Genomic DNA, 26065 nt, shown 5'->3' on the forward strand with positions numbered 1-26065 from the left:
TGCACCGGATTAGTATACAGGGGAAAATACTGTTACTCAGCACTGCCCCTGCTATTATTGAATGGTTTAGTCTAGCGGGAGGGCGGAAGTGTGTACAAAAAAAAAGTTAGCGTCAGAGTTTGGGCGGAAGTAGTGACATCTGGGTACTAGGGTCAGCTGAGCAGAGGAAGGGAGGTGGTTTCTAGAAGCCGTGTGACTAGAAGGGAAGGGACATTGGGACAACAGGGGTCTCCGGCGAAATTTATCGGTAAGAATGTCGTGTAATGGGTTAGTTCCTGTTTATTTGTGCTCACTGACAATATGGCAGAGGGCTGGCTGTTACAGGCTTCAATAACAGGGCCCGTAGCTAGTGGAAGGTAAGAATGTCCATGGCTCTGCTATGCAATGTTCTACATGCATTATAAAGGAGGACAGCCACTTCACACAGCAACACCTCTGACTCCCCCCTAGGCTGACACTTGGAGAGATTACATGGCATTCTATTATTATAATATCCACGAATCCAATCCTAACTGAGTCTCTGGAATGCTTTCATTTTCTTTTCTATTGTTTTGTACACTCATCAAAATGCCCTTTTAGGCCTGACGATTAGTTACATAGTAGGTGAGGTTGAATAACGACAATAGTCCATCCAGTTCAACCTGTGTAGGTGTGTGTGTCTGTAATCATCTCACATACCCCTGAATGTTCTGATCCTTGAGATGTAAGTCTAAGAGTCTTTTGAAAGCCACCATACTTCCCGCAGAAACCACCTCTTGTGGTAGAGAATTCCACAATCTTGTAGCCCTAACAGTAAAGAACTCCCCACGTTGCCTGAGGTTAAAACGCTTCTCCTCTAATCGCATTGTATGCTCCCGAGTCCTCATGCAATCCCTTTGACTGAATAGCTTTTTTTCTATGCTGAGATCACCATTGAGATATTTATAAATTGCTATCATGTCCCCTCTCAGGCGTCTCTTCTCCAGGGAGAATAAATCAAGCGATTGCAGACGCTCTTCATAATTAAGGTCCTCCAATCCCCTAATTAGTTTAGTTGCCCTTCTCTGGACTTTCTCCAGCTCCAACACATCTCTCCTGAGGACTGGCGACCAGAACTGGACAGAATACTCCAGATGCGGTCGGACCAGAGTTTTATAAAGTGGAAGGATTATAGTCTTATCTCTGGAATACATCCATTTCTTTATGCATGCTAATATTCTGCCGGCTTTGGCAGCTGCCGCTTGACATTGCATGCTATTTCCTAATCTATCCTCAACCAAAACTCCCAGATCTTTCTCCATTTTTGATTCCCCCAAGGGTTCCCCTCCTAACGTGTATTGTGCTTTTATGTTTCCAGTCCCCAAGTGCAAAACCTTACACTTCTCCATGTTAAACCTCATTTGCCAAGTCGTTGCCCACTCCGTTATTTTGTCCAGGTCATCCTGTAGGATATCTGCTTCATGCTGTGTAGTTATTGCCCTGCCCAATTTTGTGTCATCTGCAAAAACTGATAACGAACTACTGATCCCGTCCTCAATGCTGTTTATGAATAAATTGAACAAGGTTGGTCCCAGGACTGAGCCTTGGGGGACCCCGCTCACCACCTCAGACCAGTCTGAGTATGTGCTGTTTATTACCATTAGTGAACCCCCTTTCACACATTATATATCGTTTCTGAAAGTGGAGACCCTGGAGAATAAAATGTTGGCAGTTTTAGTCTTTGATAAACGTGTGCAATTATCGCATGTTATCAGAACCATGTTTTTAGTAACAATTCCTGAAAGTTAGTTTTAGTGCATACAAACACAATATATTTCCTAATTTATTTTTAAAATATGAAAGGTTACAGCGGAGTTCCGGGCACAAAATCGACCTTTTTTTTTTTTTTTTTTGTGCCCATCCGCTTGGTCTCCTTCACCTGAAAAGGAATTGGATAGTTAGGTATATTTTTATTTTTTTTTACTCACCTTGTAATTGTAGATAGAAAATACTCACCTATTCTTCACTTCCTCCCTCTGTGCCGCGGCTCCGCCGTCACTTCCTGGCTTGCAATGATTCCTGGGAGCTGAACGTCATCGCTCCCAGGAATCAATGCGACGGCACCGCCCCCGTTTGTCACTTCCGGGGCGACGCCGCATTCCCTGCTAAACAGCTTCTGGGCATGCCCAGAAGCTGTGGAGGAATGCGGCGCCGCACCGGAAGTGACGAGAGGGGCCGGTGCAGGCGCATTCTGGGAGAAGAAGACACGGAAGAGGACGCAGAAGAGGATCGCGCCGGCTTCAGCTGCCCACAACAGAGATGGCAACGCTGGAGAAGAAATTTGTGAGTATTTCTTCTTGCAGGTAAGTGCGAACCGGGACAGATCAGAGGCTAGCCATTGTGGAATGTACTAGCCTTGACTGTCCCGGGGGTATGTTTATTGAAAAAAAGTTTTCGTGCCCGAAACTCCGCTTTAAGTTGCATTGAGTAAATGGATACCCAATGTTAACCCCTAGGTGCCGGGCGCACGCAAATATGCAGCCTCTCAGCGGGCCCAGGCCTTGGCACCGAGCAGCCGCATATTTGCAAGCACTAGCGCTGGTAGAGCTGTGCCAAGAGTGGGAGATTTCCAATCAAGTGACAGCCAATCACAGCGGTCACAAGCTCACCCACCTCCCGGAATTCACAATGCCTTAAAGGATTTGTAAAGGTGGAAGTTTTTCTTTTTTTTTTTTTTCTATTTTCATGCATTCTATGCATGAAGATAAAAAAAAAAAAAAAAACCTTCTGTGTGCAGCAGCCCTTCTAATACCTAAGCCTGTCTTTATCCAGCGATTTTCAGGAGTTTCTCAGCTGGCCGGGACTCCCCTCCTCATTGGCTAAGACAGCAGCCTGGTGGATTTGGCTCCCGCTGCTGTCAATCAAAGTCAGTCAGCCAATCAGGAGAGAGGGGACACAGTGAGCTGTGGGGCACTCAACAGGAGGGAGGGGCCAGAAGCACAGATCAGGGACCTGAGAAGAGGAGGATCTGGGCTGCTCTGTGCAAAACCAACTTCACAGAGCAGCTAAGTGTAACATGTTTTTAAAAAAAAAAAACAAGACTTCATAATCATTTTAAAGTGCCGGCGCCAAAGGGTTAAGCCTCAGTTTTGCACAGCAACAATTTTTTGGTAAATTGTCCATAGGCGATGCTTTAAAAGCCCTTAAAGTGGTTGTAAACCCTCACATATACCCAGTGAAATGACTGGCCTCAGAGATTAAACAAATCCCCCTACATAAGTTGTAGCTGTCTATCTGCAGACTTCTTTTCTCTACATCCGTTCAAAGTGCTGAATTTATACAACTTGTCTGAGCTTTAACAAAAAAAGGGATGAAAAGGTAAAATTACACTCTGCAGAGCTCAGTGAGGAGAGCTCTGAATGCTGATTGGAGGGAACGGACACACCCCCTTCATACAGCACACAGGAACAGAGCTGAGGCTGTCAATCACAGGCTTTGTGCTGGAGCTTTCGTCCCCGGTCACCTTTTTTTTTCTTAGTGTCAGGAAAACTTGCAAGAATTGATTCATGCAGATAGTAGAGTAACAAGGCAACAGACAGAAATTACACTTAGTGCACTGGATTGAGACAAGTGCAAACTATAGAGAAATATGCTTTGTTCATATTTAATCTCTGAGGTTTAAAACCACTTTAAAGGTCATCGCCACAACGCACGCATGCGCTTTTCCATGTGTCCCCCCCCCCCCTCCCGTCCAAACACACAGGAATGCTCAAGGCAGGTGTGACTTTTTAATCACTTCAGCTCCAGAAGGTTTGACCAGGCCATTTTTCGCTATACGGCACTGTGTTGCTTTAACTTACAATTGCGCAGTCGTGCGACGTTGTACCCAAATAACATTGTTGACCTTTTTTTTCCCACAAATAGAGCTTTCTTTTGGTGGTATTTGATCATCTCTGCAATTTTTTATTTTCTCTTTTAGTCATTGAAGGACATAGCTCCTGATCTTCATAACCATTTGGTTATACTGCCCACCCGTATCGGGGGTGGGGAGACATCTTCGTTGGTTTGCGGACCCTTGGACTTCCCTGGCACAAGACAAGTGGGTCCACAAAGTAGTTCGGTCCGGTTACAAGATCGGGTTTCACTCTTGTCCCCCCGGCAAAGTTCTTTCCTTCCAACTTGCGCCTGTCCCCAGACCGTTAACATGGTCTGATTGGGTCTGTACAAGACAGGTTGCTTCAAGGGGTGATTGTCCCGCTTCCAACTATGGAACGTTTTCAGGGTTTTTACTCAAACCTGTTTACAGCTCCCAGGAAGGAAGGCAAGGTGTGTCCAATCCTGGAGCTCAAGGCGCTGAACTGCTTTGTGTGGGTGCAAAAGTTCAGGATGGAGTCCATTCGCACGGTGGTGGCATCCCTGCATCAGGGGGATTTTCTTGCCTCTATCGACATCAAGGATGCTTACATTCACATTCCAATATGTGGCGGCACCAGCGCTTCCTCTGCTTTGCCGCAGGAGAGGAGCTTTATCAGTTTGTGATGTTACCCTTTGGTCTCGCCTCTGCTCCTCGGGCCTTCACAAAAGTGTTAGACCCAGTGCTAGCGTTGTTAAGCCAATGAGGGATTGCGGTACTGGGCTACTTGGACGACCTCCTTCTGCGAGCCGAGTCCCCTACTGCTCTGGTGGAAAACCTGGACATCACCGAACGAACTCTGAGGGAGTTCGGCTGGATTCTGAATTTTTAAAAGTCTGCTCTGGTACCGTCCACAAAGCTGAACTATCTGGGTCTGACTCTGGAATGGGCCTTAGCCAGAGTGCTCCTTCCTCTGGACAAATTCCAGACATTGCAGGCTGCAATTCTTCTTCTCCTGCTGTCCAGCAGATGGTCATCCCTCCGGACTTGCATGCAGGTGCTGGACCTGATGGTGTCTACCTTTTGAGGCAGTTCCGTATGAGGTCCCTGCAAAGTTCCCAGGAAGGGAACTTTTTTTGCTGCGACTTTGAGTGGGCTTAAAGCAATGCCTGTGTAATGTTTGAGGTCTATGGACCTCAAAACGCATCAAAATCGGACCAAAGTAGTGCAGGGACTACTTTGAAGTCGTTGCGACGTGAAGTCACACAGATATGAATGGTACTCATTGAAAATCATGGAGTATGACTTGTCATGCGACTTTACAGTCCCAGGTCGCAGGACAAGTCACACAGTGAAAGGGACCTATGTGAGACCGTTGGGCTCAGCTAAAGTTGTTGATTTCTGTCCTCTCTCCTGGCTGCAGGAACAGGCTTTCCACATTTGTCAGCAGCCAAGCATTTAACATATTGATCCTTCATAAAAGGAGAAGAGACCTGCTCACCATAAAAGCCAATATGAGTTTATTGAAACAAAAAAGATGCACTAACAATGTCTATCTGGTGCAATAACCACTCAGCTTGGCCCCAACAAACTAAAGTAATAATAAACCTGGAATTCTACTTTAACCACTTGCGTGCTCCCGAGTGGTCACGGACCCCCCACTCGCGATCGTCGGTGGAGAGGGAGAAAGGCAGGCGGCTAGTGTAAACAAGCCGCCTGTCATTCTCCCCGGTGTATGAATGGTGATCATACGGTTCTACTATGTAGAACCGTTGATCACTGTTCATACATCTCAAGCCACAGCCAATCACAGTTAGAATCACGCCCCTAGGGACACACATAGCCCCTCCCTCTAAAAAAAGTTAACCCCTTCACTGCCAGTGTCATTTTACAGTAACAGTGCATATTTCTACAGTAATCAGTGCTATACATGTCACTGGTAACCCCAAAAGTGTCAAAAATGTCAGTCAAGGGACCGATCTGTCCGCCGCAATGTTGCAGTACCGCAAAAAAAAACGCAGATCGCCGCCATTACGCGTAAAAAAAAAAAAAAATGACAAAAATCTTTTCCTTTGTCAGTAAACACGATAACTTTTGCGCAAACCAATCAAAATACGCTTTTTGCGATTTTTTTTTTTTTTTTTTCCAAACATAGGTAGCATAAAACAAATTGCCCGAAAATGTTAAAAAATTTTGATTTTTACATTTTTTTTTTTTTTTTTTTTTTTTTTTTGGGGGTGGGGGGGGGAATTTCATATAAATGTGAAAAATATTGTTATTTTTGCAAAATTTACGCTCTTTTTTTGTTTATAGCGCATGATCAAAAAATCGCACAGGTGATCAAATACCACCAAAAGAAAGCTGTTTGTGGGAAAAAAAGGACGCCAAATTCGTTTGGGTATAGCGTCGCACGACCGTGCAATTGTCCGTTAGTCACGCAGTGCCGAATCGCAAAATAGGCCCTGGTCAGGAAGGGGGTAAAATCTTCCGGGGCTTAAGTGGTTAAAGTCCAACTCTGGGTACAAGTAAAAAAAAAAAACTACCTTTGCAGTGGCACCCCCACTGAAAGGGTTGGTCATCACAGTAATCACATGGTATTGTTAACAGTGTTGATCCCTCTTCTTCCACTTACATGGAAAGGAGAGAAATTGATTACTTATGAATAGGGAAAGAATGCATGGATCAGCAGCTGCGGAATCATTTGTTCTGTTTCAGTGATAGAGATCTTTTTTTTTTTTTTTTTTTTTTTTTTTTTTTAACCCTTTCATATCCACTCCTTTCCTACATACAGTATGCTATCTCTATGCTGTCTCAAAGTGACCTGTGTGTTAACCCTTTCACCTCCCCTTATTGTGCGCATCTGTCCAGTAACCCAATCATCTCTATCCTCCTACTGCATGTGATCAGTACAATCAAGCAGAACTAATCTCTCCTATACTTTACAGTCGATGAAGCTGCCATCTTAACCTCTGTTTGATTTTTCAGTTGCCATGGTGCTGGACGTGTGATCAGTTATCACCCCAGCCTTTTGACAACTTGACTGTTCTGTTGAGAAAGTAAGCTATTGCGACAGTTCTCATTCACGGAATGCCTTGAATGTAACTGTTTTGGGAAAATGCTAAATTGATGGGTCTAGTTCCACTTTAAAGTGGTATTAAGCCCAACACACATATTCTATTGCAGCTTACCAATTCTTACATGTAGTGGCTGCATTTGTTTTCTTTTTTCTGCTTTTTTTTTTCCTATGTTCACCTTTTACCTAGTAATTTGTTGTTTTTTAACAGAACAGGTGTCCTCCAGATGTAGCAGTAATGCCTCGTTTCCACTGAGTGGTACGGTTTGGTTCAGTTCGGTACGGTTCGGAACGGTACACATTGCGTTTCCACTGCCAATAGTACCCTTTCATGATAGGCGTGGTGTAGCAAGAAAGCTGTGATAGACGATTCTCTGTCAACCAGTCAAAGTTCTGCATAGTGTAGCTCCACCCTGTTGGTACGGTACTAATGTGTTTGGTACCCCAACGAAAGGGTACCAAAAAGTGGTACGGTATGGTTCGGAATTAGGGTACCATTCATAATGGAAACGGCATAAATAGCGTACCGTACCGAACCGTACCAGAAAGCTCAGTGAAAACGAGCCATTATGCCTCATTTCCACTGAGTGGTACGGTACGGTTTGGTTCAGTACGGTACGGTTCGGAACAGTACACATTGCGTTTCCACTGCCAATAGTACCCTTTCATGATAGGCGTGGTGTAGCAAGAAAGCTGTGATAGACGATTCTCTGTCAACCAGTCAAAGTTCTGCAGAGTGTAGCTCCACCCTGTTGGTACGGTACTAATGTGTTTGGTACCCCAACGAAAGGGTACCAAAAAGTGGTACGGTATGGTTCGGAATTAGGGTACCATTCATAATGGAAACGTCATAAATAGCGTACCGAACCGAACCGTACCTGAAAGCTCAGTGGAAACGAGCCATTAGAGGCTTGAGACAAAACCTGTAATACTGACAGGGGTGCTAACAATGATCCGTGTTTTTTTTTTTTTTTTTTGTAAAACCTTTCTCCCAAACTGAAAAAAAAACATTTTGCTTTGGAGGTCGTCTCATATTGTTGCCCATCTAGCACCCCTGTTCTAAATTTCATTAACACCAAGGCAGCTGCAACTGATTAACAACCCCCTCTGCTACCTAAATGACCAGATCAATGTCCCAGGAGTTTAATTGACTTTATTCTATACTCTGATTAAAAAGTCTTCCTTTAATTTTTTTTTGAGCTATGTGTATATTATATTCTATATATGTATGTTTTTCACACTGTGGCAGTTAGTACATAGAACTTCTTCCTGTACTTCTGCCACAGGAAGGGAGTAACAGCAGGCGGCGGCTGCAGCACTGGGAATATGTTACATCATGTTCCACCCTAAAGTCAGGTGGAATATGTAACATATTCCCAAAGGTGAACTTGTCCTTTAACTGCAGACTTCTTCCCAGCACCACACAGGAAAACGTTCTGGCCAAGGTCTTTTCCTATTACATACCTGTGCCACTGTCCTGTTTATTTAAATGGATGAGCTCTTTAGTGGAATTCACCTCATCCATATTAATTATTGGGGCCATGGTGCTCATCTTGCAGTAGTACGGGATCTGGCTGGGCCGTTTTTTTTTTTGCATATGTCTGTGTGTGGCACTGGGCAAGACTGCACAGTAATGGTCACTAACACTGTAAACCAAGTATTTTACCAGAAGGGGTGCACTCAGGAAGTGAGGATTACTTTACTATAGTTTCAAGCTACATATGCATTGGGTATGTTTGTTGTTAACATTGCATTCAGTGCCAGTGGTACTTTGTTTCAAGGAGAGCAGTCAGAGCTCTTACTGATCATCCACATTATTAGGAGCTCTGCCCATCTATGGCATACCACATTAAAAGACAAGATCATTCCTCTTGGTAATTGTTAATCCAATTATTTTATTCTAATTTCACCCTTTCAAACTTGTGGACAAGAGAGCAGTTATTAGAGATAAGTCATTGTCTTTATTGTATGGTCGTTTTGAATGGACACCTTTTTGAGAGTTGCAGTAAAAAAAAAAAAAGAAAAAAAAATATGACCTATTATGTCATCCTGTAGCTTAAAAGACTGAAGACTCAGATTCATCATCATGTCTAAGACCTATAACCCATTTGACGAAGACGAAGATGAAGATTTAAAGCCTATGAGCTGGAATGAAGACCCCGCAGAGCGGAGAAGAAGGGAAGAATCAGACAGACAAAGATCTTTGCAGCAAGAAGTGATGTATAGAGCACAGAACACAGTGGACAGTAGTAATAGGTCACTATCCCTTATGTATGAATCGGAGAAGGTTGGGACGGAAACTGCTGAGGTGAGATCATTGGGGTTCGCTGACACAATATTGCAGTTTTCTAATGAAACATGGGGGGGGGGTAGTTAAAGGGAATTAAAGTTCAAAATCTTCTAGTGCTACTGGTTATGTAGGTCCCTGGATAATTGTGCAAAGGTTTATCAAAAGCAATATTTTCGATTAAAAATACACTAAAATCATTATTGCCATTCACAAACACAACACAACTTACAAAATTCCTCTTAAATCTAAAAGCTAAAACTGTATTGAGTTAATAAATAACAATTATTTTTAAATCATTTATTTTTGCAAAACTGAAAATTACAGGTCTGCAAAACTGTAAATCTGAGACTTATGCTACCAATGTGTTGTGGAAAAAGCCCAATCCATAATGCCACGTGTGAGCAATAATTCCGGTATACATTTTATTGCAATGCAGCACATTACAATGCAAAGGCTTCAATGCGCTGCCTTATATATAGTTGAATAGATGTCCTTTTTAAAAAGAAATCAAGCACTGCTAGGCATTCTAACAATGCACTGCAGTACTTGTGAACAGCACACACAGGTTATGTGCACCACAACGTGCCCACAGATGTGAACGAGCCCTTTATGTGTTGGGGCACTTCGGTTATGTGTGTGTGGGGAACGGGAGTGGTTTTAAGCCTCATTCACATGGCTGCAAAGCGCCGTGCAACATCAAGAACTAGTGCATTTCAGTGCCCACAAGCCTGGAGCCACAGATCTTTGCATACAGCCGTGGCCAGTAACCTTTACAAATCAATGACCAACACAATGGATGTACGCATGTAACAGCGGATCCAAGGGATATAGTAATGTATTAGTAGCCCAGTTTGCATTCAGGATGTGCACCTACATGCATACAGCCACAGCGTCTGTCAGCCTTCCATTGGTTTTCATCTTTATTGTTTTTTTTTTTTTTTTATGCCATTTATTTTTATTTTTAATTTTACAGTCCTGTTGGGAAGAGGGGATTGGTGAATGGCCAGGTTTCCTAATGGTGATAACAATGGGCTGTAGATGTCTAATGTATGTTGAAATAGCTGCTTGTAGTATCTATCAGAAGCCTGGGTTTTATGGGGGGCAAAGCAGGAGCACAGTTGGAAGGCAGGGTCTGAGTGTTGCACCCTTTGTGGTAGAATGAAAACTACAAATTTTAAAAATATTTAACTTGCTAACATTTTAAACAGCCCTCAAAATTTCCACTCTCCTGCTTGGTGAATGGAAATAAGCTGAGGGCGAGCGCGGGAGCGGGCACCGTTGGAAGGCAGGGTTGAATGGGTGCTGATTCTCCTCCCAGGGATTGGCCAGGAAGCTGTGTGCAAGGGGGAGGAATAGAGGAGGAGAGGCAGCTGGATGATACAGTGAGGGGGACCTCCACTGTCAAAGTCCCGCCTCCTGGACCAGCTCCTATGGTAGACAGCACATTGGTTCAATCCTGGGAAATTGAAGTGTGACGACTATCATAGGAGCTGGTCCAGGAGGCAGGACTTTGTTTGAGAGCGGCTGGCGTTTCAGATCCAAGCTGTGTCACAGGAGGAGATTTCCCCCCCCCCCCCCCCCCCTCTGTGTGATCTGGCTGCCTGTCCTCTTCCTTCCCCACAGTTTTCTGGCCGATCACTGGTAGGAGAATCTGCTCCCATGAGGCTGCATGAATGGGGCGGCACTGATGGGCATTAATAAAGTTGTTGTTACTATTTATTTTTGTAATTTAATAATTGTAAAGTTACTCTTAAGGCCTGGCTAGTAGCTCAGGACTTGAAATTTTGAGCCCAGTGTTATGATATATGTATATGTATATATGAAATCATGGTGATTTTGGTTTACATATTCTTATTTTTTTTTCTTTTCTTTCTATCTTCAGGAACTAATGCGTCAGGGAGAGGCCCTAAAACGCACAGAAAAAATGGTGGATAAAATGGAACAAGATTTGAAGATCAGTCAGAGGCATATTGGCAGCATAAAAAGCATTTTCAGTGGTTTCACTAACTATTTCAGAGCCAAACCTGCTGAGACACCCCCACAAAATGGAGCATATGATTACAAGGCTAGCAGCAAGTAAATCAATTTTTCATTCTTCTAGTTTGCTTGTAGTTTAAAGTAGAACAATAGGCCCACCTTTTTTTTTTTTTTATTTTTTTTTTTTTTTCATTTTGAATAGAGCAAGGGTGGGTTATAAACCTCAGATTTTTTTTTATTCGCTATCTGTGTCCCATTTTTGAGATTTACCTTCACTTCCTGTCCATAACCAAACAGGAAGTGAGAGGAAATCCCTGCAAATTATAGGAATTTTGTTGGGACTTCCAAGTCACCCGAACTAGTGTACCCATTGGAAGATTTCCCCTCTATTACTTTTCTGGGGACATCCCAAAATCTGGGATTTTCTTTTACTTTCAATGCTAATGGTAAACAGGACAAATAGAGAGGGTGAATCTCCTTAACCACTTGCCTACTGGGCACTTTCACCCCCTTCCTGCCCAGGCCAATTTTCAGCTTTCAGTGCTGTCACGCTTTGACAATTGCGCGGTCATGCTACACTGTACCCATATGAAATTTTTATCATTTTTTTCACACAAATAGAGCTTTCTTTTGGTGGTATTTAATCACCTCTGGCTTTTTTATTTCATACAAAAAAAAAAAGAAAAAAGACAGAAAATTTTGAAAAAAAAAAAGTTTTTCTTATTTTCAGAGAGTAAATTTTTAAAATAAATACATTTTTCTCCTTCACTGATGTGCGCTGATGAGGCGGCACTGATAGGCTGCACTGATGAGGTGGCACTTATGAGCACTGATGAGGTGGCACTGATGAGGAGGTACTAATATGCCGCACTGCTGGGCACTGAGAGGCGGCACTGCTGGGCACTGATGGGTGACACTGATGGATACTGACGGGTGGCACTGATCAGCACTGATGGGCAGCACCCTCAGTGCCCACACTCAGTGCCCATAGTGCTGCTAGTCAGTGTCCATCAGTGCCTAGATGAGCAGGCACTGACTGGCAGCACTGTGGGCACTGATGGCGGGCACTGTGGGCAGTTGTGGCATTTTATTCCCCTCTTCTGTAATCAGGGCACTGGTGATCAGTGCCCTGATTACATTCCTTTGTGTTCCCTTACCGGTGTTCGAGCTCTCCTCTTCCTCACACTGCAGTCTCCGTGTGAGGAAGAGAGCTGGCGATTGAGAGATGATCTCATATGTTTACATATGAGATCATCTCTCATTGCACGGTCCGATCACGTGGTAAATGGCCGCTGTGATTGGCCATTCACCACGATCTGTGATTGGCTGTGTCCAAGGGACACGGCCAACACAGATTTTCCCCGATGCGCGCTCGCGGAAGTGCGCGGGGAGCCTGTTACTGGGAGGCCGTTTAAAGACGGCCTCCCGGAAATTCGAGTCCGCGCTGCAGCCGTACTTCGGCTATAGCGCGGGCCGGAAGCGGTTAATGGGGGCACAGACAGCAATAAAAAATGACAAGTGTTCTAATACCTATCCACTCTATCCAAAACAAAAAACTGTTTTGCCTTTAGTTATACTTTAATGAACACCTCTTTCTAATGAACACCTCTTTCTAATAATCCTATCTTTTTAAAATATGATCCTGCCATAACTGAAAGTTTATCATTGCACTGTAGATACATTTATTCCAAATGCAGTTACCTATAGCAGCCAATCAAATTTGTTCTTGTATTGGTCTGACTTCAGCAAAGTGAATTTTAATTCACTATACATTTAGGAATTAGCACTTGATTAAAGTATATTGTAAAGTCATAATATTTCCAAATCATCATATCCGACCTTACCCTCTTCTTAAATCTTCGCCTACTATGCATAAATTTAGGAAAAACTGTAAATACTTCTTTTTTTTATTTATTTTTTTTTTTTTTTTGTATTCGTGATCACGTTACTTATTTGGTTCCTTTTTCTCTAAGCTCCAGGAACTGAAACTCAATAAGGCTAGCTTCACATCTCAGCGGGTGCAGGAAGGCGTGTAATCGCATGCTTTCCCACACCTATAGCGAAAAATGTGCTGCTGCTTAGATGTGTGGGATACCATTAATCCTACTGGCAGCCCCACGCACTGGGAACTGCGCTGCAATATGCAGTTTCCCTGCAGCCACGTTTTTGGGAAAAGCACAGGGACTTTTTTCCTGCGTTTTTCAGCAGGTATCGCAGCCCATTCAAATGAACGAGCTGCTGTGCCCGACCAAACGCAGCCACCGGAAACCATAGATGTGAACCGGGCCTAGATAATTTGGTTCTGTTGACCTCTTAGCTCCTAGGAAATGTTTCACTCCATGGAAGCATTTTAAGCATCGTTGGGCTGTAATTCCAGCCAGTGTCAGTGGCTGCAGTAATGTGTCTCCAATTAGCACTACGTTCTGTAGCTCAGAAGCAGGAGGAAATATTGCAAACTGACCACGCTAAGATGGATTTGCTCCTGTCCCTAGCATGGTCAGTTAGAAACAGGAAAACCTTCCTTAAAAGGACTTGCATGATTACCAGGAATTTACTGCCTTTTTTCTGATTTCCAAGATCAGTGGTTTTAAAATTGTGGAAAAAAATTGGTAAATGACAATACTGATAATGTGTGCCAACAGTGTTAAAAGTTTTGCGTAGGATAGCGCACAGTGCTAAACATAGCTAAAACTAGGAGCTACAGCTAAAAGACTAGAGGGCACTCACTTTCCAACCACTGGAATTGCAATCTATGTTCAACCCATGGTAATTTATTTTGTTTTAATGCAACACTATGGGGTTGTGCTGTTTTTTTGTTATCCTAAGCATGCATTACCACATTGTATGATAACCTGTGTGGTGTGTGTCTTGCAGTGCTTTTTATTTTGATTTACACTCCAGCTCACTTTTAGAGTAGCAGCCAACGCATCTGCACAATGCTGCAGCGTAGAGCTCCATAGCACGAGCCTGCCAAAGCCCCTGTCACTTGGCATGCAGCCCACTGTGCTCCCAAACCTGATTAGAGGTCTGTAGCACAGCATGCTGCACAATAAGTGCTAGTGGGCTACTTGTTGGGTATCAAGGGTCTACTTGCTTGGATATTGTTTTATTGAGCTTGCACTTTGGAGCAGTAGCCCAGGAGTTAACAAATTAAAAAACTCGGAGCACAGTGGACCATAATATAAGTGATGGCAGGCCACATGCGGCATTCAGGCAGCTTGTTGGGCACCAAGGTCATAGACCATGCAGAGAATGAAATGAGGTTAATGAGGGACAAAGCTAAGCATTCCCCAACTTTCATGAGTATTGCTAGATGTGCTGCACTCTATTCCGCTACCAAAGCCATATGCCCATCCGGCTAGGTGGTTTTTCATGCATTGCATCATGAGGAGTGACAGATTGAGGTTGATTTACTAAAACAGGAGAGTGCAAAAATTGGGTGCAGCCAATCCGCTTCTAATTTCGGCTTGTTCAGTTAAGTTTTGACAAAAAAAAGCGGTTATACTGTCATCCATCCTACAGTAGTAATAGTAAAAAGGACTCTGTGATTTGTTTTATACAAAGACAACATGGTATTACCACCTACTCTATTCCTTAGCAGGGTGATATCTACAGCGTGTATCACAGTATTAGGGCTGGATTCTTGGGCGAGGTCAGTAGCCACAAGTCAATACAGCTGTTGCACAACTTCAGAAGGGTGAACCCCAAAAGCAGAAGGCTTGGCAGGTCAGGTGAAGGGGAAACTCGCAGATCAAGCTCCTAAATAGCCACAAATACTTGACACACTTGGACACACCTGTGTGGACTGGATGAAGGTACAGCCAGAGCCAGATACAAAAACAGGTTACTGGAGACTACAAGGAGGGATGCAAAATGCCTTTTTTGGAACAAAGATTTCTCTTTCGTTCATTGACGGACACAGCTTTCCATTATTCAGAACCACAGGGTTAAATTGCATGTGGTCTTGGAGTCCTTGGTTTGCCGGGTAGAGATGGCTTGCGGGTGGCGGGCTAGCAAAAAGCGTCTCCTTCCCCTGCCTCATCTGTTTCCTAAGATCCGGAATCTGACTCATCCGCCACGTACGTAGCCCACCCTGCAGGGTCTGCTGCCATGCTCCCTGATTTATCAGATGGTGAGGATGATTCTTCCACAACTGTAGCTCCACACAAGAAGGCGCTAGTTGACCCACTGATTGCATCAGTGGGCTGGGAAACCTTACAAATGGAGGATGCAGCTGAAGCTGCGGTAGAGGTGCAGGTCCCCTTTGGCACCCACAAGCTGTTTCGCACAGCGAAGTGTTCCCTTATCCCTCCTATTTTGACAAATTTGTCTATGAAGATTGGGAGCATTCAAAACGCCTCTTTGTGGTTCCTAAACACTTTGCTGTGAGGTACCCCTTTGAGGAGTCTCTCATTAAGAAGTGGACTGTTCCACCAGTGGTGGACCCCCCCCTGTCTCCAGGTTGAGCAAGGCAACCATGATCCCAGTCGAGGAATCTCCGGCTTTTAAAGATCCGGCTGACAGGAAGGTGGAGTCTGTGGCCCACGATATGTTTACTATTGCTGGTTCGCACTTAGGCCAGTCCTGACCATTGCCCTGGTGTCGCAAATACTGAGTGGGCTTTTTTTGCGGTGATCTAGAGGGTGAGCAGGTTCCCCCTGCATTTGCTGAGTTGGTGGACCAGTTGGTCCAGGGGCTGCAGTTTGTCTGTGATGCCTCTTTAGACGTGGCTCCCCTGATTTCTAAACTATCTGTTTTGGCAGTGGTGCTTAGGCGTGTATTGTGGCTTAAGTGTTGGTCTGCAGACCCTACTTTTAAAGGCTTTGACTGATTTACCCTTTCAAGGCAATCGTCTGTTTGGGGGCTACCCTGGATGACATCATTAGGAGTCTCACGGGGGGAAGAGTACCTTTGCAGACGTGGCCCTTTCTTCTCGGCTCACAAGAAGTTTTTCATCCCTCAGCGTCTGACAAGGGCTCAAAACCTTTCAAGTCCTACTCAGGAGGTTCTAAGCGGCCCTAGTCTGACAAGCGGAGAGCGGGATTCCGTAGATCCACAGGCAAGGCTCCTCCAGCATGAAGGTGCACCCTCACCCATACCTGTGGTGGGGGGACGTCTTTGCTGGTTTCCGGGCCCCTGGACCTCTTTTTGGTAAATGTCAAATGGGTCCACAAAGTGATATTGTCCAGTTATAGGACAGAGTTTCGTTCTTGCCCCCTTGAAAGGTTCTTTCCTTTCAATGTGCGGCTATCACTGGACTGATTGCAAGCTCATCTTGGGGCTGTGCAAGACCTGTCGCTTCAGGGTGTTTATTGTTCCGGTATCGGAGCGGTTTCAAGGTTTTTATTCAAACCTGCTCACGGTCCCAAACGAGGGACGGATCCTGGACCACAAGGCCCTGAACTGCTTTATGCGGGTACATAAAGTTCAAAATGGAATCCATTCACACAGTGGTGGCATCCTTTCATCAGGGGGACTTTCTTGCCTCTATCGGCATCAAGGATGCTTACCTGCACATTCTAATATGTGCCTGACACTAGTGATTCCTTTGTTTTTTTTTTTGTGGTTGAGGAGCATTATCGGTACGTGGTGTTACCCTTTGGTCTCGCCTCCGCTCCTTGGATCTTCACAAAAGTGTTGGCCTTGTTGGCGCTATGTCAGCGGGGGATTGCTGTACTGGGCTACCTGGACAACCTTCTCTTGCGAGCAGAGTCCTCTGCTGCCCTGATGGGACGACATGGGGATCACTATACAGACCCTGAAAGAGTTCAGTTGGCTTCTAAACTACCAGAAGTCTGCTCTGATTCCATCCAGAAAATTAGATTATCTGGGTCTGACTCTGGATTCAGCAATAGCCAGAGTGCTCCTTCCTCTGGACAAGCTCCAGAAGTTGCATGCTGCGATTCACCTACTGCTGTCCTGCAGGTGGTCCTCCCTCTGGACTTACATGCGGGTGCTGGGCCTGAGGGTGTCTACCTTCGAGATAGCTCAGTTTTGCACAGCTCAATACGAGGTCCCTTTAAAGGGAAATCCTGGTAAAATTGGACGTGTCCAAGGTCTCTGTACAATCCGATTCGGCTGAGCTGGGAAACCACGGGGTCTCTTGTCTGGTGACTTCGCTCTTCTTCAGCAGGGCAAATGCTTCTCTCCTTTTATTAGACAGTGGTCACCAAAGATGCCAGTCTGTCTGGGTGGGGAGGTGTCCTGGGACTGAGCTCAGCTCAGGGTTGTTGGACGCTGGAAGAGTCCAGGCTACCAATTAATATCTTGGAACTTCAGGCGATCAGGCTGTGCCTGGATCACCTGACGGATCGACTCCAGGGGCTTCCGGTACGGATCCAGTCGGACTATGCCACGTCAGTGCACCGATCGCTTTGTTCCAGGCCTCTCCGCCATACACATTCCAGGGGTGGAAAACTGACAGGCGGCTATCTGCAGGTGTTGAACCAGGGGGAGTGGTCCCTTCATCCGGATGTGTTTCATCAGATATGTCTCCGGTGGGGCACCCCGAGGTGGATTTGTTGGTGTCCCAGCTCAACAGAAAGGTACCAAGGTTTGTGGCAAGGTCACAGGATCCTCTGGCAGATGCCACAGATGCTCTGGTGGCCCTGTGGGGCCAGTATTGTCTGCTCCTACGCTTTTCCTCTTCTCAAGCTTCTGCCGCGGCTTTTGCGCAGGATCGAGGCCGATGGGATTCTGGTCATTCTAGTGACTTGGACTGGTCTTGCCGGTCGCCAGTCCCACCTGGTGCGACTGGTCGCGAATGTCCCTTACAGACTGCCTCTCAGGGAGGATCTACTGTCCAAGGGCCGATCTTCCATCCTGCTTTACAGTTGCTGGCTTTGACGGCCTGGCTGTTGAAAGCCAGGTGTTGAAGGATAGAGGTTTGCCTGGGTTTGTGATTCCGACACTGCTGAAGGCTATGAAGTCTACCTCCTAGGAAGATCTACCATCGTACATAGAAAGCGTACATTTCGTGGTGTGAGTCAATGGAGTGCACCCTTTGTTCCTTTTCCCTGTAACGGCGCACTCTACTCAGGCACTTGGTGCTTCTTGAGCTTTCCGTCATCAGGGGTCAGTGGCGCAGGTTTGCAAGGTGGCCACTTTCACTAAATCCTACAAAATGGATGTGTTGGCATCTGCGGATGCTTCCTTTGGCTGCAAGGTTTTGCAGGCTGCTGTTTTGAGGGTCTGTTCCCTCTTTGGGGGGTGTATTGTTTAGGTTGGGTTCTAGTTGTTTTTTTGTTGAGCTCCATGTTTACCTGGTTGGCTATTGTGTTTAGCCTTGGGATTTTTTGTTGTCTCACTCCTAATGTTTGGCAATTCTTGGGGACGTCCCTGTGGTTCTGAATAATGGAAAGCTGTGTCCGTCAATAAACGGAAGTGAAAATGGGATTTTTGTACTTGCCATAAAATCCATTTCCCGGAGTTCCTTGACGAACATATCACCCACCCCTCTATGGAGTTTTAATACTTCTGACACTGCTAGTTACTAAACTGAACACCTATAGCAGAGAGGGGGGTGTATACCACCTAGAACTGCCCGTAGGCATAGCCAAATCTATTTTCTGCCTAGTTTCCTACTCCTGTATGCGGCATCATAAACCTGTGGTTCTGAATAATGGAGAACTGTGTCAGTCAATGAACGCAGGGAAATGTATTTTTATTTTTGCATGTTTTATACATTCGAGCCCCCTTCCCCATTGTAGATCAGGTCATGATAAACTGTGCAAAGGTTTTCATCAGGGTATTTAAAGCTGAATGTGTTTTTTATTGTTTTTTTTATTTTGTTTTCTAGATTACAAGAAGCAATTGCAAGCAGCAAAGAGCAAGAGGACCGATATCAAGCTACTCATCCAAACCTCCTGAAACGTGACACATTCGGTATGTCCAAAAAAAAAAACAAGACTAATGTGATTTGTTGGTCCAGTATAAAAACCTTAGAATGTGATGGGGCAGTCTCAAATTCCATTGTTGCTGTCATAATTTGGTAATTGCGCACCAACTCACTGGACAACAATTTTATCACCAGCAGACTATGCAAAGTCAACTTTTCCCAGTGATGATCACTCAGTTATCCCTTTACACACCAAACTGTAGCCACCACCACTTTTTAAAGGGAATGTACACCATTTACAGAATCTGTTGTAGCAATTCTAAACTTTAAGAAATGTCTTCGACACCTGCTGCCATGGCACACGGGAATAAAATCGGGTTAAAATATTGTAGTGTTTGCTTTTTTGCTTTAGAGCATTTAGAGATTCAACTTAACATTTTTAAAATCTCATTTTAGTGAAAAGAAATGAATAAAACTGCAAGTCTTTACAGAAAAGATATTACAAAACAGACCATAGCAATACTAATATATATATATATATATAGCATTACCTGCTTCCATACCGGGCCAATTCTGGCATTCCTCTTGTATGTAAAAATCATTTTTTTGCTAGAAAATTACTTGGAACCCCCAAACATATTATTTATATATATATATAATCATTTAGCAGAGACCCTAGGGAATAAAATGGTGGTCATTGCAATTTTTATGTCACAAGGTATTTGCGCAGCAATTTTTCAAGTGTGACTTTTTTGGGGAAAAAGAAAAACACTTTCAGGGGGAAAAAAAATATATAAAGTTAAGTTAGACCAATTTTTTGTATAATGTGAAAGATGATGTTACACTGAGTAAATAGATACCCAACATGTCACGCTTTAAAATTGCGCACACACGTGGAATGACGCCAAACTTCGGTACCTAAAAATCTCCATAGGCGATGCTTTAGAATTTTTTACAGGTTACCAGTTTAGAGTTACTGAGGAGGTCTTGTGCTAGAATTATTGCTCTTGCTCTAACAATCACAGCGATACCTCACGTGTGGTTTGAACCTCATTTAAATATGCGGATGTGACCTATGTATGCGTTCGTTTCTGCATGCGAGCACGAGGGGACGCTTTCAATTTTTTTTTTTTTTTTTTTTTTTTTTTAATCCCTCTTTCTATTTGGGTTACAAGGAATGTAAACATGTACAACCTTGTAATAGGAATAGGACATGACAGGTGCTCTTTACAGTGAGGCTTGGGGTCTATAAGTCCCCAGATCTCACCTCTAGGCTGGAAAGCCTGAGATAAAAAATAAAAATAAAAACGATCTCGGCTTCCCAGCCGAAGAAAGGGCAGTGTTTACATCTGCTGAGGCCGGGTGTGACATCATGACGTCTGAACAGCCACTATGATTGTTTTTACTGTGCAGGGAATTGCCGGCAGACAAAAAAGGTATCTGGATGAGGCCAGTAGCTGCAGGCATCATTCAGATATCTCCACTCAAACCTAAAGACACCATATGATGGCCAGGCAGTATGGAAATGGTTAAAAGTGAAAAGTACTTGCAACATTCGCCCGATCTTTCGTTTCAGCCAAGTCTCACTGTTTGTTACTGACCCCCTGCTATAGCTTGAGCTGTTTTAATTGGGTTTTTGGTGTCCTGCTTTGTGTTAGATGTGTCTTAAAGCAGAATTTAACTGTGTTGTCAAGCGTCTGAGGAAATGAGTTTTTGTGGATCGCCCACTTGGGATTCCCCAGAGCGCAGAATCTAAGCCCCAGCCTGATTCTTCACCAGAGACCCTAAAGGTGGGGATGAACTTGCAGTAAGCTGGAACTAGGTCATGGCCCCCAGGTACACCCCACTGAGGATGTGGAGACCACTCGCATGTGCAGAGTACAAAAGAGTAGGGGACAATGGAAAATCCAGGAGACAGGCTGAGGTAAGGACGGACAGCAAACAAAGCCGGGTCAGTACACGATTAGTTGGGTGCAGGATACACAAGTAAGAAGCGAATGGGAACTCAGAGAACAGTAAGGTTACTCAGACACGGAGCGCTGCACTGAGCACCTTTTATACAGTATATAGGGAAGAAAACAGGGAGGTGACCCAGGAAGTGATGGAAGGGAAAAAGAATAGAAGGGGAAAAGAATAGAAGGCCACAGTGGCGCAGCCTACGCCCATAGGTGAACAGAGAAGCAAAGCAACACATGTGAAATGGAGTCACAGATCGAGCAGAACACTGCAGCAAGGAGGTAAGAATTTCACAAACAGAAATCAGCAGGCACCACAAACCAAAAACACTAATGAGTTGGGGACCTTAGATTGTAAGCTCCTTGTGGGCAGGGACTGATGTGAATGTGCAATATATACACTATATATTACCAAGTATTACCAGTATTGGGATGCCTGCCTTTATATGCACATAAACTTTAACCACTTCCCGCAAAATCGCTTACTTGTACATCTGCATTTTTTAAGTGCAGATTGGGGATTTTGGGTCCCTCTATAAAGGGTACCTGTCGCTGACTATTGCTGTCACAAGGGATGTTTACATTCCTTGTGACAGCAATAAAAATGATCAGATTGTTTTCATTATTTTTTTAAAGGGACAGTGTAAAAATAAATAATAAGAAAAAAATGTTTTAAAGCGCCCATCCCCGCGTGATCGCGCAAATGTAAACCGTGTTTAAATTACACATGTGAGGTATAGCCGCGATCGTTAGAGCTAGAGCAATAATTCTAGCAAAAGACGCTTCTCTGTAACTCTAAACTGGTAACCATTAAAAATCTTTAAAGCGTTGCCTATGGAGATTTTTAACTATTATAGTTTGTCGCTATTCCATGAATGCGTGAAAACCTATACCTGTGCTCAAATCCCAATAGCTTTTCATGTATTTGAACTATCATGTGCTAAAGGGGTGTGACCACAAATTAACACAATAAATTCTGGGTGGACCCTCTGCACACTGCTACACCCTTTCCAGCAAACTATGGAATGAAAAACGGGGATAGCGCTGGCTGGGAAAGTGCATGACGACCATTTTTGTGTTTTTTTGTTTTTTTTTTTGTTTTTTTTTTGTAGCAACGTGGCGGTGGGCAGTGTTTGGGACAGAAGCATACGCTTTCTGAGGCATCTACAGCTGGCTCGCTGACCACATCCACACACAGCTGCCATCCATGTCAGCACTGATAGCAATCCCTTGATGGTAAATCTTTTACCCCATGGGTGTCCAAATTAATCGATGACTTACCTGAATGGGTGGGCTGTATGGAGTCTTGGGTGCACTTCATCCTTTTATGAAGGCGGAGGGTTCCTGAAGATACCTCCCCTCTGTAATCACACTGGAGAAAGCGCTGGTGACTGAGCTGATTACTTATGTGCTAAAGGCAATTGAGGACTCTGCTGGGGTGGCCGACAACGCTTCTGTCCCCTTTGGTATGCACAAGCCAGCTAGGTCTGTTAAGGTTTTTTCCTTACCCTGCATACTTTGATAAGTTATTTACAAAGATTGGAAAAATCTGAAGCTTCCTTTTGTGGTTCCGAAGTGCTTTGCAGTATGTTTCGTTTTTTTTGAGGAGGTCCTTCTGAAGAAGCAAGCCTTGCCTCCTGTGATGGATCCCCCTATTTGAGGTTGAATAAAGCAGCCATGATACTGGTTGAGGAGTCTTCCTTCTTTAAGAACCCTGCAGAACGCTGGGCACAATCGGCCGCTCTTTACTGTTGTGACCTGTGTTGTTCACGGCCCTGGTGTGTCAGACATTTACTGAATGGGACAAGGTTCTGCAGAATAGTTTGTCTGATGTATGTGGACCTGGCGGACCAGTTGATCTAGGGCCGGAAATATATTTGTGATGTGTCCTTGAATGCTGTTCTGCTCCTTTCCAAGCTCTACGTCTCGGCAGTGGTGCTTCAGTGAGTGCTTTGGATCAAATGCTGGTCTGCTGACCAAAGTTCTAGAAAGGCCTTAGCGGATCTCTCCTTCCAGGTTGACCATCCCTTCGTTTCTAGCCTCACTGGAGGCAAGAGTACCTTCCTCACAAAGGCCAAGAAGGTTATTAAACCATGTCTGAGGTCCTGGCCTTCCTCTACTGCCCATATGAGCCATTTTTGACGAGGCCTCCATGCCCTTCAAGGACCCTGCAGATGGTGCCAAGCGCTCCTGCATGCACGAGTCCACCAAGCCTGCAGACAAGTTCTTTAGAATGAAGTTTTGACCCCACCCGTTTCCAGGGTAAGGGGTCGTCAACTAGAAGTGTCCCATGGCAGGTTATCTGGGTGGCCTGCTCCTGTGGGCGGACTCCCAGGCCACACTGACGGACATAGTGGAGATCATGATGGGCTCCCTGCAGGACTTCAGATTGGTCCTGAACCTAAAGAAGAGTCTGCCCTAACCCCAACCAGGAGGCTGGAGTGTCTGGGCCTCAGGCTCAACTCAAAGTAGGCCACAGTGTTTCTCCTGGCGGACAACCCCCTAAAAGCCTCAGACCTTGGTTAAACTACTCTTGTCCCACAAGCGGTTTTGCATACAGGCTCTGGGTCTTATGGTGTCCGCCTTCAAGACAGTCCCATATTCGTAGTTTTGTAAGAGAGTTCTTCAGAGAGAAATCCTGTTGACATCGGACAAGTCTCCCGCTTCCCTGGACACCCAGATTTGTCTGGACCAGTCAGCGATAGCCTTTCTGTGCTGACACACACGCACACACACACACACACACGTCTGGGAAGTCATTTTGCGGTGGCTGGAACAACATGAAATAGATGCGTTACCCACTTGCCCTCCAGAATATTTTTACCCGCTTCATGACTGGGCCATTTTTTGCTATTCTGCACTGTGCTAACTTAACTGGTAACTGCACAGTCATGCAAAACTGTACTCAAAAGAAATTTGCATAATTTCTTTCCACACAAATAGCACTTTCTTTTGGTGCTATTAGATCACCACTGTTTTTTTTTTTTTTTTTTTGTTTTTTTTTTTGTTTTTTTTTTGCTGTACTATAAACGGAAAAAAAAAAAAACAATTTTTTACTGTAATAACACCTATACATTAAAAAAATTAATGTAAAATGTCTTCATAAATTTAGGTCAAAATGTATTCTGCTACATGCCTTTGGTAAAAACAAAATCTCTAAGTGTATATTGATTGGTTTGCACTGAAACTTATAGTATCTACAAACTATAGGATGTATACTGTAATTTTAATTAATTTATTTATTTTTTATACTTTTAATGGCGGTGATCAGCGACTTGTAGCGGGGCTATGATAGTGCGGCGGGTAGTCTGACACTTTGTAGGAACTGGCTGAAATCACCAGTGACCCTAATATTACAGTGATCAGTGCTAATAATATACACTGACACTGTACTAATGACACTGGCTGGGAAGGGGTTAACATCTGGCTCAATCAAAGGGTTAAATGTGTGCCTGACTATGTGTAAAGTGTTTACTGCATGGTGCTTTGACTAAGGAATGTGCCAGTTTTTAGTCCCTGCTTTGCAGGGAAACTAAAACCGGCACATCACCACTGTCCGAGGGCTTTGTATTGTTTATTTACACAATGCTCACTTCTGTCACTTGCTCAACCGATTATAGGGTCCTGGCTGGGAACCAGTGATCGGCATGCACTGGAGCTAGTGACAGCACAGCTGGGTGGGCTGGTGCACGCCCCTGCCCGGAAATACAAACTCACGTGCATATATATGTGATTCTGCGCAGCTGGAACAGCAAGTGGTTAATAGTCAGCAAGTGGTTAATAGTTTCTTTTAATAATTTACCAAAATAGAATTTAAATGAAACGAAGAGAAATTGCTCACTTTGCATTTTGTAAATTGATAAAAATAAACAATTCAGCATCTCTGCACACAGTTTCAGACTGGGTTAAAAACGGTATGTTATTTGATTGCCTTTATTAGTGTACACTGCGGAGTATAGGCCCCTGATTTGTATGTACATGAAAATCGAACTGCATGCTCTTGCATATAGTTGTTTCTGGAATTGTGGGGGGGTGTCTATGTACCCTATAAGCTCCTTAATCATGGGTTGTTCTTTGTCGGTGACAGGCAAGCTATGTATTTTTGTGTTTTTTTTTGTTTTTGCCAGCCCTTTTTTAATTGGTTTTCTTTTTGTTTTGTTTGCTTTTTTTATTGTTCTGGGCTGCTTGTCATTTTGTGCAGACAGCAGTCCTAATTTTGTATGACCAATATCAACTTCTTAAATAAAAATAATTTTCAGAAAATGAAAAAATATATATATATATATATATATATATATATATATATATATATATATATATATATATATAGCAATCTTACTTTAAGCATTTCTTCACACCTGCCTTGCACAGTACTGTATATGGACATTGAACAATGATCAGCAACCACATTGCTGACCTAGTACAGCACATCTACAGAAAACAAGATAGTTTAAAACTTTCTTTCCTATATTTGATTCATTAAACTTCATTTTTCAAGGAAAATTATTTTTTTTATTTTTTTTTTAAATGGGTAATTACATTTTTTTAAGTATAAATGTACATTTTCCTTTTTCTTGTAGATTCTAGCAGTAATGTGGGTGCAGCAAGTTCTGGATATACACACAAAAATCAGTTTCTTCAAAACTACCATAAGAAAGTTGATGATAATTTAGGTAAGTTGATTCTTTTGCACTATGATTCTGTATTGTCCTTACACGTTATTAGCAATTCAAGAATAAATTACCCATTACCTTGTATACTGGAATATTTGGGACTGAGCCAAAAACTATAACAAAATGTTTGCGAAATTGTGTGTCAGTTCAGTCTTCTCACTTCCCCAAGTAATGACTGAAGTAATGAAAGGTGTTAAACACCCGCATATTATGTAATCTAATCTGATTTCTCTTCCAGATGAAATGTCTCAAGGTTTAGGCCGGTTGAAAAATCTGGCCATGGGGTTACAGTTTGAGATTGATGAACAAGATGATACAATTGATCGTTTGGGAGGCAAAGTAGATAAACTGGACTTGAACATCAAGACTACAGATAAACGCATTCGGGATGAACTTTGAGAGTATCTTAACATATGCTCTCCAAATCATTTAAAATGTAGCTCCTTACA

General features: G+C 43.8%; 1 protein-coding gene across 1 annotated transcript; it reads left to right on the forward strand.

Annotated features, from left to right (window-relative positions):
- The first annotated feature begins 151 nt into the window (after window positions 1-151).
- Window positions 152-26065, forward strand: SNAP29 (synaptosome associated protein 29). Its single transcript, XM_082243163.1, has 6 exons — window positions 152-247; window positions 8940-9192; window positions 11057-11250; window positions 18950-19035; window positions 25524-25616; window positions 25855-26065. The coding sequence occupies exons 2-6, from the start codon at window positions 8971-8973 to the stop codon at window positions 26013-26015; spliced, it is 756 nt and encodes a 251-aa protein (XP_082099289.1). The 5' UTR covers window positions 152-247; window positions 8940-8970; the 3' UTR covers window positions 26016-26065.

Source organism: Pelophylax lessonae (assembly GCF_965119305.1).
Source record: "Pelophylax lessonae genome assembly, chromosome: 1".
In the NCBI taxonomy this organism is placed as follows: domain Eukaryota; kingdom Metazoa; phylum Chordata; class Amphibia; order Anura; family Ranidae; genus Pelophylax; species Pelophylax lessonae.

Coding starts and splice junctions, on each gene's coding strand:
- SNAP29 (XM_082243163.1), top strand. CDS start 8,971: ATGTCTAAGACCTATAACCCATTTGACGAAGACGAAGATGAAGATTTA. Junction 9,193..11,056: donor TTGGGACGGAAACTGCTGAG/GTGAGATCATTG, acceptor TTCTATCTTCAG/GAACTAATGCGTCAGGGAGA. Junction 19,036..25,523: donor CCTGAAACGTGACACATTCG/GTATGTCCAAAA, acceptor TTTTTCTTGTAG/ATTCTAGCAGTAATGTGGGT.